The following is a 12,921-nucleotide window of genomic DNA, read 5'->3' on the forward strand; positions in this document are numbered from 1 at the left end:
GGCCATGTACCTTCAGATCCTGGCCTGTGTCAGAGGGGAAGAAAGGGAAAGGGAGACTCTGACACACCTTGGGCAAGTCACTTTGGGCTTAATTCTGGCAAACCTTACTCACAATGAAAAGCACTCAGACATGTGAATAATTCCATTGAAGTCAAAAGGATTACTCCCATGAGTAACGGCTATTCAATGTGGGTAAGTGTTGCAGAATTGGGCCCTTAATCTCTCTTTGCCTCAGCCTTCTCCTCTGAACCATCGTGACAATCATACCTACTTTACAGTGGTCCTTGGAGGCTTAATTCATTTGCTAAGTGTGTTGAGAATCTTGGATGTAGCCTAAAACTATACTCTCCCTCCCTCATCTTCACCCATCTTCTAAACTGACAGTTTCATGCTGGGAAATTAATTTCTAATCCAATTTTCTACAGTTCAGCTAACAATCTCTGATTAGACGCAGCTTTATTTATTATCTTTACAAAATCTTTTGCTTGCATGCTGGATTGTGATTCCTGCCAGCAATGCATACTATGTCTGGAGGGTGCAGGTGACGATTCAGCTCCACATAGGGCTGGATATTAGTGGGGATCAGTAATTGCAAGCACATTTTCTACATGAATGATATAATCTTTTAAATTAGTCATAAAGCAACAGGCCAGGTGGCTGCAATGACAGCACTCTCATACGGGATATGAGAGCCAAAACTAAGGCCACTAGTCTAATGCGCTCCATGAAGATTCCATGCTATAGGATGGATTTAAGGTGTCTCGGGATTTTTGGTATTTCCCAAGGTTTCTGCAGTATTTACGTTTTCATTTTAAAAAGAGATCTTTTAGCCCATCTGGTTATGAAGGTAACCTTCCAAGGCGAACCTATGCAAGGCCAGAATTCTGGTTCTTCCAACCGTACCCACACTAAGTAACATTGTGATGGGACTACTTATATAGGTGCTGGAACTAGGGGCGCTTGGGGTGCTGCTGCACCCCCTGGCTTGAAGTGGTTTCCATTATATCCAGGGTTTACAGTTTGGTTTCATGGCTCTCAGCACCCCCACTATACAAATTGTTCCAGCAGCACCCCTGACAACTTATGAAGAAGTAAAGGATTATTCAGCATTGGTGAAAGTAGCAGAATAGGGCCACACAGTGATATCCTAACGCCTAATCCCTTTGAGTTATTGAGTGCCTCCAGAACTCTGCAGGATTCGGTCTTTAGTGACTCTGGACTATATAGACATAATGAAACAATAACTTTAGGATTAGACTGAACTGCCATTCATCTGAAGAGAACTAACCAAAATGTTAATTCTGAGACCTAATAACAGTAATTAAAGACAACATGGTTTACTACTTCTTCATTGCTTTCAACAGCAGTAGCCAGTTAAAGTGCTTTAATTCAAGGTAGCTAGATTCATCTGGAACTAAACCATGTTAAAAGATTTATAGATGCAAATATGTGGGGTGCTTTAGGAAAACTTCTAGATCTCTGGTGAGGGTGATGCAAAGAACTGAGAGAATGTAAAATCTCTGGCCTAAAATCTTTTCTCATTTGACATTGAGTTGTGTGAATTACAACTTTTAAATTTTAAAACAAGTCCTGGTAAAATAAAAAGTAAACTTTACTTAAAGCTATTCATTAATGATATAAACAGTTTATTTGGTGACTTTTGGTGTTTTCACATATTTGGAGTAAATTTGTTTTAAAAAATCCTAAAGATTCCCAAAATAACTCAACACACAATGGGGAAATTTCACACATGTTGGCAAAAGTTCCTGCAGTTTCCCAGTTGCCTTAGTCAAGGCTTGTGGATCCAGGCACCAGACTAGATGTAACTAATAATGTCACTAGTAGATGTCAGTGAACTGATAGACCTAGTTTCTATAAAACCAGGAAACAGAATAAATCTTTAGTATTGATTGTGGAAGATAAATGCCTAAAAATAGCCTCCCATGGATGAAAACGATAAGGGGCTTTAGAAGCTACCATAATGCAATAATAAATGAAGGACAAAAAGTCCAAAAACATGGTACAAGATAAATATATGGTTTCAGAGTAGCAGCCATGTTAGTCTGTATACACAAAAAGAAAAGGAGTACTTGTGGCACCTTAGAGACTAAAAAATTTATCTGAGCATAAGCTTTTGTGAGCTACAGCTTACTTCATCGGATGCATACAGTGGAAAATACAGTGGGGAGATTTTATATACAGAGAGAACATGAAATAATGGGTGTCACCATGCACACTGTAACGAGAGTGATCAGGTAAGGTGAGCTATTACCATCAGGAGAGCGGGGGGGCGGGGCGAAGGGAACCTTTTATAGTGATAATCAAGGTGGGCCATTTCCAGCAGTTGACAAGAACGTGTGAGGAACAGTAGGGGAGGGGGGAAATACACCAAGTGTAAATCTATTTCCCCATGTTTAATGACACATCCACTCCTAGTCTTTATTCAAGCCTAAGTTAATTGTATCCAATTTTCAAATTAATTCCAATTCAGCTGTCTCTCATTGGAGTCTGTTTTTGAAGTTTTTTTGTTGAAGAATTGCCACTTTTAGGTCTGTAATCGAGTGACCAAAGAGATTGAAGTGTTCTCCGACTGGTTTTTGAATGTTATAATTCTTGACATCTGATTTGTGTCCATGTATTCTTTTACGTAGAGACTGTCCAGTTTGGCCAATGTACATGGCAGAGGGGCATTGCTGGCACATGATGGCATATATCACATTGGTAGATATGCAGGTGAACGAGCCTCTGATAGTGTGGCTGATGTGATTAGGCCCTATGATGGTGTCCCCTGAATAGATATGTGGACACAGTTGGCAACGGGTTTTGTTGCAAGGATAGGTTCCTGGGTTAGTGGTTTTGTTGTGTGGTTGCTGGTGAGTATTTGCTTCAGGTTGGGGGCTGTCTGTAAGCAAGGACTGGCCTGTCTCCCAAGATCTGTGAGAGTGATGGGTCGTCCTTCAGGATAGCACAAGAACAAATCCGCACATACACACCCCTAGAATCCCGACCAGGAGTATTCTATCTGCTACCCAAGATCCATAAACCTGGAAATCCTGGACACCCCATCATCTCAGGCATTGGCACCCTGACAGCAGGATTGTCTGGCTATGTAGATTCCCTCCTCAGGCCCTACGCTACCAGCACTCCCAGCTGTCTTCGAGACACCACTGACTTCCTGAGGAAACTACAATCCATCGGTGATCTTCCTGAAAACACCATCCTAGCCACTATGGATGTAGAAGCCCTCTACACCAACATTCCACACAAAGATGAATTACAAGCCATCAGGAACAGTATCCCTGATAATGTCATGGCAAACCTGGTGGCTGAACTTTGTGACTTTGTCCTCACCCATAACTATTTCACATATGGGGACAATGTATACCTTCAAATCAGCGACACCGCTATGGGTACCCGCATGGCCCCACAGTATGCCAACATATTATGGCTGACTTAGAACAACACTTCCTCAGCTCTCGTCCCCTACTGCCCCTACTCTACTTGTGCTACATTGATGACATCTTCATCATCTGGACCCATGGAAAAGACAAACACCTACAAGATCTCTATCAAGCGTTCTTACAACTACAATACTCACCTGGTGAAGTGAAGAAACAGATTGACAGAGCCAGAAGAGTACCCAGAAGTTACCTATTACAGGACAGGCCCAACAAAGAAAATAACAGAATGTCACTAGCCATCACCTTCAGCCTCCAACTAAAACCTCTCCAACGCATCACCAAGGATCTACAACCTATCCTGAAGGACGACCCATCAAAAACAGACTCCAACGAGAGACTGCTGAATTGGAATTAATTTGCAAACTGGACACAATTAACTTAGGCTTGAATAAAGACTGGGAGTGGATGTATCATTACACCAAGTAAACCTATTTCCCCACGTTTATTCCCCCCCCACACAGACACTGTTCCTCACACGTTCTTGTCAACTGCTGGAAATGGCCCACCTTGATTATCACTACAAAAGGTTCCCTCCGCGCCCCCCCCCCCCCCCCGCTCTCCTGATGGTAATAGCTCACCTTACCTGATCACTCTTGTTATAGTGTGTGTGGTAACACCCATTATTTCATGTTCTCTCTGTATATAAAATCTCCCCACTGTATTTTCCAATGCATGCCTCCAATGAAGTGAGCTGTAGCTCATGAAAGCTTATGCTCAAATAAATTTGTTAGTCTCTAAGGTGCCACAAGTCCTCCTTTTCTTTTTTTTGAAGATAAATATATATTTATGTTGACTAGGAAAAAAGAAGAAAAATAAAAATGTTTAAATATAAAAAATAGTCTGAAATACTTTGAAGAATTTGAATTGCATAAACATACAGAGAACTAATGAAAGAATATTATTAAGATAAAAGTGCTAATATTTTCAAGGCACTATTCCAAATACATTGGCTGTGATTAAAAATAAACATCCAGGATCTTTTGCATCTATAGTCTAGGGCAGATCAACAAAGGCCCTAAAAATATGTTTGTACTTCATGATATGTATTCAGATGGTTGGCTGAGATAAACTGCACAGACATAAACAACAATGGAATGTCACTGAGGTTCTGCATATCATCAAGCCGAGATATGGAATACTTACCACATTATACAGGCCGATGCACCATCGCTCAAATAAAATCTGCCCAGAAAATCCATTAACAAATGCAAACCAAAGCTGAAACAGAAGAAAGTTACACAAAACTTTAGATCAATATTGCATTAACTGTTTCCACATATTAAAGAGGAGACAAGGGTGTGGAATGTGGACCACCATCTGAAGACAGCTGCTTAATGTGCTCTAAAATAATTATCAGCAGTGTCCCACAGTTGTTTCTTTTAAAGTCCTGCATTTTAAATAGTGCTACAGAACTGCTTATTTAAGTTAGATCACTAAGGTGATGGAGCAATTTGTAGTATTGGCATCATTGCACTAAAAAAAAAATCCCTAAAACTATTTATAGACTACCAACAACTTGTTCATGTACGCAAAGTTAGAAGCTATCCTGGTTTCCATCACATCTTGGCAAGTGTTAGAAATGTCATGGTAAACATTGACACTATCTGGATAAAAACAGCACCACTGTAATTCCTGGAAAGTCTTAGAAACTATTGCAACCAGAATGCTATGTTGCCTTGCAAGTTCTGCTTGAAAATGGTGAGAAGCCAGCTTCCTTGACCTTACTTCTCACATTGCTCAACCAGTGTCTTGACATGTTTAAGTACATATGCCAGGTGCAATGCACAGAGCAGGTGAGGGGGGAGAAAAAAAAAAGAGTGATGAAGAAGCATTCAAATTCCCTAATTTCCATAAGCAACACCTCCATTCCATCAGGGCTTCCACTAGCCAATACAAATACAAAACAAATACAGCTAATTTTCTGAAACATATTCCCAGATATTTGGCAATGGGGATCCAGGTTTCTTTTCTACAGTTCACTGTAGCTACGAATGAAGATGCTTATCTCAGAAACAATGAGTTCAGAATACAGCAGTCCATCTGTCTACTCAGCAACATAGGCATCCCAGTGCTCTGCTCAGTTCTCTGGAACCCCAATGAACAGAGTCAACTTCAAGGCTTTGGTAACAAGACTCTTTCTGACTCTTTCAAACATCTTCCCCTTGAAAAGTTTGTCTCCGACTTTGCTATACAAATAACATTTGTAGCATTTTATTAAGTTTCTCAGACTAAATGTTATCAGTTACAGGCGCTAGAAATTTTAAAGGAAAAATCAAAATCTTCTGAAACCTCATCCGACCCTAAAAAGTATCTTTTATTGAAATAATCATATGTTGGATAATCAAATGCACTTGTTTCAAGGGAAATACTAATTAGATGGGCAAGAATGAACAAAAACACAGATTTTAAAAGAATATTTTGGTACTTTAAAATCCAAACTTGACAGTTTTCCTTTTAGCAGCCTCCATACAGGTAAAACGGAAGCAAAATGAGAACACGCTGTATTTTCAATGCTTACACAAACTTACTTGCATTATCCTCTTTTTAAACATGAGATGGAGTTGTATGGTTATGACACACTATAAAATAACGGCTATGCTTGTCTTTGCAGGGTTTCACACTAGCAAATGTCAATCAACACAACAAAGAATCCATGGTCTATTTCCTTAATATTTTAATGTCAAGGAACACAAATCATGGAGTCTCAGTGTAAAATAATATACAAATATATTTATTATGAAGCGGACATAAGCCATAAATTGACATGTGTAGTTTGTTAAATACTATTTGTTTTTACAGACTATGTATTACTTTTTGAGGTTATGGAAAAAAATCCTGTGTCTTAATGTTCTTGTTAACAAGAAATACTAAATACAATTGAATCTGTGCAAGCCACAGCTACCCATGCTTGACTCAGACTTGGTGAGTCGCTCAGAAAACTTGCCAAGTCTGCCTGGCTTGCCAAGCTCCTGGGGTTTGTAGTGCTTGAATATAGTCTTGCTAGGCACAAATGGACCGAATGTTATTAAATGGCTTTTCTGGAAAAGAAACATTCTTTTCAATTTAACTATTGCCTGACTGCCAAAACAGTTGGAACACTTTATTTAAAATTCAGTTATAAAAAAAATATGTCCAGGGAACATAAAACGTCTGACTTTAATGCAAGGAAATTCATGACTGAAAACTAAGACTGAAAATCCAGGATGACACACTATTATTACCTTACTTTATTATGGCTAATATTGCAGAGATCTGAGGTCTCTAGCTAATGTTATATATTATCTTCCGCAGTATCCAAAAATGGAGCACGTTAAATACAGAGACACAGTCCATAGTTTCGGCCTTAAACTAGTTGTTGCATTGTTTATATGTAATGACTCTCATTTTTGAAAAACTCAGTGCCAACTGTATATGGGCACTTGCACACTACGAAATCAGATCACCACCTCATTGTAGAGGTCACTGAATAGCCGACAGATGGTAACAACTTTGCCAATACTGATTTGAGCTGGATGCAAGCTGGTGACCTAAAGGGGAAAAGCTCAATATTCCATTACCAATATCCTGAGCCACACAGTCCATCCACCTGGCTTTAGAATGATTTTAAGAAAAGAGCAAGTGACATTTTCAGAAAATGTTCCCACTCCAGTAAGTTTGAAGGCAATTTTAATTGCATTTTTATTGCCTTATGCATAATTATTACTTCAACATTAATGCTTGAAACAGTAGGAACTAATTTATTTAAGCGCTCTAAGGCAATCGGATAGCAAATCATCTATTCTAAATGCGTATATTTATGATGTCTTGATAATAGACAACTTAACCAGTACTAGAAATGTTTTCCCAATCCTGCTAAAGGGCACAGAAAGCTAATATAATCAGGGTATCAACAATTGCCACAGGCACCAATTACAGCCAGATGCCTTTACTATATAGAGATGAGTTAAATTCTCAAAATATCCTCTCTTAACACACACATTTTGCATGCTCTTACCAAATAAGCTCATTTACAGTTTGCCTAATAAAGCAGGTTTATGTATCTCATATGCAATTCATTAATAATGTATCCTGATTAAAATCCTCTTTGTTTCAGATGTATCTCTTAGTGCAAGACTCTAATTCCTGCTCAAGTGCACACAGCCCTAATATAATCCCTTCATTAAAGTATACATGGCACCAATTTTATAATATAGCTAAAGAATCTCTTTAATAAGATTTGAGAGAGTAGGCCTGGCTTCCTGAAATACACTTGACTTACCAAGGAATGTTTTTTTGCTATTTTTCTTTGCTTATTAACTGTTAAAAGGAGAAAGAAAATTGTTTTCCTTTCAGTAGTAGAAAAACAATTTTTTTCTAACCCAACCCACCCTAAGCAGATATAATTTAAAATTAAAGGAATCTTTAACCTTTCCTGCCAATTTCCCAATTATTCCAAGTTTTAATCTGATTTTTTCTTTTAAATTACTAAGACTTATATAGCAAGAGTTGGTCAGATAAATAGCTTATAAGGATATAGAAGCAGTCCAACAGTAGATGTTTCCTAAATTTTAACGCTAATACATTTTAAAAATCCTGAACAGATGTTATTCCTTCTATTGCTGTCTTAATTTGAAGACTATAGTTGATATTTTAGTATACTGGAATTACAAAAATGTACCATTTTGGTTTTTCATTCCTCTCTAATTACACAGAGACACCTAGAAATTTATTTTTTCCCTCGAACATATTGCTTCTATGCCTTCTCTTCTAAACATGAGCACTGAACACTGTAAAGATCTTGGGCCCTATCATCGTGGAAGATGTGCAGTCACCCCCAAAACCCCATAGACGTCAATGGGAGTTATATGGCTGCATCCAACATCTGACATAGGGAAGGGTAGGAGAGACGTCCTGGAGGCCAAATTTAGGCTGCTAGGAAAGAGACTGAAATCCAGGACCTCTATGGTGGCATTCTCAGAAATGTCTCCAGTTCCATGTGCAGGGCCAGGTAGGCAGGCAGAGCTTCAGAATCTCAAGCATGGATGAGACAATGGCGTAGAGAGGAGAGGTTTAGATTTATTAGGAACTGGGGAAACTTTTGGGATGGGGGAGCCTGTACATGAAGGGAATGGGCTCCATCTAAACCAAAGTGGATCCAGACTGCTGGCACTTAACATTAAAAAGGCTGCAGAGCAGTTTTTAAATGAAGAGATGGGAGAAAGCTGATTGCTGCAGAGGCGCACATGGATTGGACAGAGACTTCTCTTACAGGAGAGTCTATTGATAGAGATTCACTAGGTTTTAGTCAGGAGGAGAGGATGGAAGAGGGTAAAGTACGGGCCAGATCAGATGAGGAACATTCACATAAAGAATCTGACACATCAGAAAAGGGCAGAAAAATAAACAGTGACAAGTTTTTAAAGTGTGTGTACACAAATGCTAGAAGTCTAAATAATAAGATGGGTGAACCAGAGTGCCTCATGTTAAAGGAGGATATTGATATAAGAGACATCACAGAAACCTGGTGGAGTGAGGACAATCAATGGGAGACAATCATTCCGGGTACAAAATATATCGGAAGGACAGAACAGGTCATGCGGGGGGGGGGGGGGGGGAGGAGGGGGGGAGGGGCACTATATGTGAAAGAAAATGTAGAATCAAATGAAATAAAAATCTTAAATGAATCCATATGTTCCATAGAATCTCTATGGATAGTAATTCCATGCTCTAATAAGAACATAACAGTAGGGATCTATTATCGACCACCTGACCAGGACAGTGATAGTGACAATGAAATGCTAAGAGAGATTAGAGAGGCTATCAAAATAAAGAACTCAGTAATAGTGGGGGATTTCAATTATCCCCATATTGACTGGGTACGTCACCTCAGGACGAAATGCAGAGACAAAATTTCTCGATACTTTAAATGACTGTGGCTCATAGTAATGCTGAGTCGGGTACTGGGAAATGTGTGGTTTGTGCTGGGGCTGCGGACTAAATTTCCTCTTTTGTCCTGGCATGTAGATGCCCAGTAAGTGGAGAGTGAGCCTAGAATCCTTCAGGGTGTGAAGAGAGGCATCCATCTTCTCTGCAAAGAGCTTAGTGCCTTCAAAGGAAAGTTCTTCAACACTCTTTTGGGAAACTTGACAGATGTAGTCACAACGCATAATCACCACTGCGGAGATGGACCTGGCTGTTTTGTTGGCTGCATCGAGGGCAGACTGTAGCACTGGCTTGGCCACTAGTTGTCCTGTCCCTCCTGAATAATGGCTTTAAATTGGCCATGGTGTGACTCAGGCAGCTGTTTAATAAAACTGTTCCCTTTTTAATAGTTTATGTAGTTGTATTTCACCATTAGGGCTTGGTAATTGGTGATTCAAAACTGTAGCATGGCCGAGGTGTATGCTTTCCTCCCAAAAAGGTCCAGCTGCTGCCAGTCCTCATCCTGTGTTGATGGCCATGAGAATTAACAGCATCCACCATGATGGAGTTGGATGGAGGGTGGAAGAAAAGGAATTCTGCCTCACTTGCTGGGACATAACAATTTTTGTCCACATGCTTGCAAGTAGGTGCCACTGATGCTGGGGTCTGCCATACGGCTTTTGCGGGGTCCAGCATAGCCTCATTAATAGGGTGAGCAATTTTTGAGGACAAGGAGTATGTCAAGGAGTTTGTGGTGGGTGTCCTTGACTTCTTCTAGTGGTATCTGAGGAGTGTCCACCACTCTCTTCGCTAGGTCTTGAAAGAGGCAAAAGTTATCAGCCAGAGATGGTGGGGGAAGACATAAAGGCCTCATCTGGGGAGGAGGAGGAGGAGGATATGCGCCTCATGGTCACCTCCTCCTCAACACTGCCCTTCCCATTCCTCCATGATTTCTTCTGGAGGTTCTGAAGCTCTGGACGCTGCAGCTGCGGGGGAGGGGTGTGTGTGTGTGTGTCTAGAAGGTTCTTGGGTGGGGCTAGAAGCCTGAGAGGCATGGGGACGATATGCAGCCCAAGGGTCCCACTGGGGCGGTGGTGGCATAGAGCCCAGTGGTGGTGCCCATGGTTGACCGTACCAAGTTGTTGTTGGTGGGCCCATCTGAGGGTATGCTCAGGAGCCCTGTTGGTACTGGACACCACAGGGAGCCTAGGAGGAATATTGCAATACTGCCTCCTTTGCAAGGGTGAAAGGAACTGAGGCCACTTACCAGTACGGGACGGGGAGGCTCCGGCCCCCAGAAGGGGCAGGGCCTCGGGTGGAAGGGGCGGGGCTGGAGGGGGCCAGCATCCCCCAGCCAGCCCTTCCAGTCCAGCTGGCCCGCGCCGCCCAGGGCTCCTGTGTTGATTTAAAGGGCCCGGGGCTCCGGACACAGCTGCTCCCTTTCCCCCCGGGGCCCGTCAGTAGCCGGGGGGGGGGCCAAAAGGGGCAGGAACGTTAAAGCGCTGCAGGCTCCTTTGCTGCGGCTCCGCCGACGGGGGGGGGGGGCAGCAACATTAAAGCACGGCGGCAGCAAAGGACCATCCTTAAAGCGCTGGTGCGGCAGCGCTTTCATGTCCCGGCCCCTTTTGCCTCCCCTGTCGGCGGCCCTGCTGGGACGGACCCGACCGGCAGGGCCGCCGGCAGGGGGAAGGGGCAGTGACGTTAAAGCACTGCCGCAGCAGTGCTTTAAGAACGGTCCTTTGCCGCGGAGAGCGCTTTAACGTTGCTGCCCCTTCCCCCCCCCCCCGTCGGTGGCCCTGCCGGTACGGACCCTACCAGCAGGGCCGCTGACAGGGGAGGCAAAAGGGGCAGGGACATTAAAAGCGCTGCCACGGCAACGCTTTAAAGTGGGCTGGGTATGGGCCGGTGCGGGTTCTTACTGGTACGCAGGACTGACCCGTACCAGCTCACTTTCACCCCTGCTCCTTTGGTTTGCTGTCCAAGTCCACACTAGAAAGCATGGTAGTGTGGTAGGGCAGTGGGGAAGACTCCTGTTTCAGACAAAGACTCTGTGCAGAGGTCCTGGTACCGAGAAGAGGAGACTCCAGTACGTAGGATACACAGAGGTCCCTTGAGTGCCAGTTGTGACACGTTGGCACCCCAATATTCATCACTGTCATGTAATTAGGATATGTTTTGGAAAGACATGCTCTTAATCGGCTACGGCAGTATTAACACTGGTTCACCATATAAAATGCTCACATAATTCCCGCACAGAGAATCCGTTTGCTCGACTCTTTTTGCTAACAACTATTGCCTACCAGAGTGCTACTGTGGTCCTCAAAAGAGTAGAAAATTACTTTCTCTGTTAACAGCTTGCTATATGTTCATGGGAATCTATTGTATCTCCACACTGTATAATCACTCCAGACTGTGATTTTATGATACATCATACTCTGCTGTCTAATTGATCAGCATCTCACATAAAAAAAAGACAAAGATATGCTTGAGTGTGGTTTTAAATGATCTGCTGGTCCTTTTAAAGGTAAGCAATATTTTTAGTGACATTTCCTAAGCAATGAAATGTTTCGCACAGATATGCTCTCTTGTGAAATAAAGGACAATAGCGCATTAAGCATTTATTAAACAGTTGAATTTAACAGTTTTTATATGAACTGTGTAGTGTTTTATCATCTAGGTTTGTATTTGGTACCTGATAAGTTTTTAGCTAAGTACATAATATGAGATCATTTGAAAATGTGGATTTCTCACATCCCTAGTCACAGCAAGAGTAGTGATGTCTATAGTAGAGACCAAAGGAGTTATTTGAAAACAAGGCCCTTATCATTAATCTAACAGCAGCTGCTGCGTGGGAAGGGGAATGTAGGAATTGCCATGCCAGAGCAGACCAATGGGCCATCAAGTCTAGCATTCTGCCGCTGGTAAAGTCTAATACTGGATGTATCAGAGAAAACAAAAACACATTTGATAGCTAGCTAGTACAGCTGTATATCTGGGGTCTACAGGAACCTGAATAAAGTGGAACAGCTCATTGTTCTGATAAACCCAAATATCTCATCTTATCCAGTAATACCAGCAGATTTAGTGTTACTGTGGTACCAGAAATTGCTCCTTAAAGGCATAAAACAGGAGCTTATGAGAAACCAAAAACAATTAAATAAACTTCAATACTATGACCTTACTGTGAAAAATTATAGTACAGAGGAAATTCTTCCAAAATCCTGATCGTATACGGCAATCATCTTACACCCTGAAGCACAGCAGAACAGCACTTCTATCACCCCAATCTGTACACACTGCTGCCCCAAGTAGTGAGACGGCACCTATGTTAACTTTCTAAATTAGTTTCCTTTTCTCTCTTTCATCACAGTTTGTTGAAAAAAAAAAAACCAGCTAACTGTCCAATATGTTTTTATATTCCACTGCAAGAGCTCTGAAGCATATAATAAAAGCTTCTTTGAATCCAGCAACAAGCACCCTTTAGTGAGACCAGGGGTCAGATCTGGAGGTAATGTGCTGACAATGGCAAAAGGAAAGTTTAAAAGGGCAGGTATGTCAG

The 12,921-nt window shown here is 41.8% G+C and overlaps 1 protein-coding gene across 2 annotated transcripts in view; it reads right to left on the minus strand.

Moving 5' to 3' along the window:
• Nucleotides 1–12,921, minus strand: part of ATP8A2 (ATPase phospholipid transporting 8A2) — a 674,656-nt gene that overhangs the window by 182,626 nt on the left and 479,109 nt on the right. For both annotated transcript variants that reach the window (XM_074958618.1, XM_074958626.1), the window contains exon 28: nucleotides 4,605–4,679. In XM_074958618.1, coding sequence (XP_074814719.1) covers nucleotides 4,605–4,679 — 75 coding nt within the window. The remainder of the gene's footprint in view (nucleotides 1–4,604; nucleotides 4,680–12,921) is intronic.

The sequence above is a fragment of the Natator depressus genome, chromosome 1 (assembly GCF_965152275.1).
Source record: "Natator depressus isolate rNatDep1 chromosome 1, rNatDep2.hap1, whole genome shotgun sequence".
Classification (NCBI taxonomy): Eukaryota; Metazoa; Chordata; order Testudines; family Cheloniidae; genus Natator; species Natator depressus.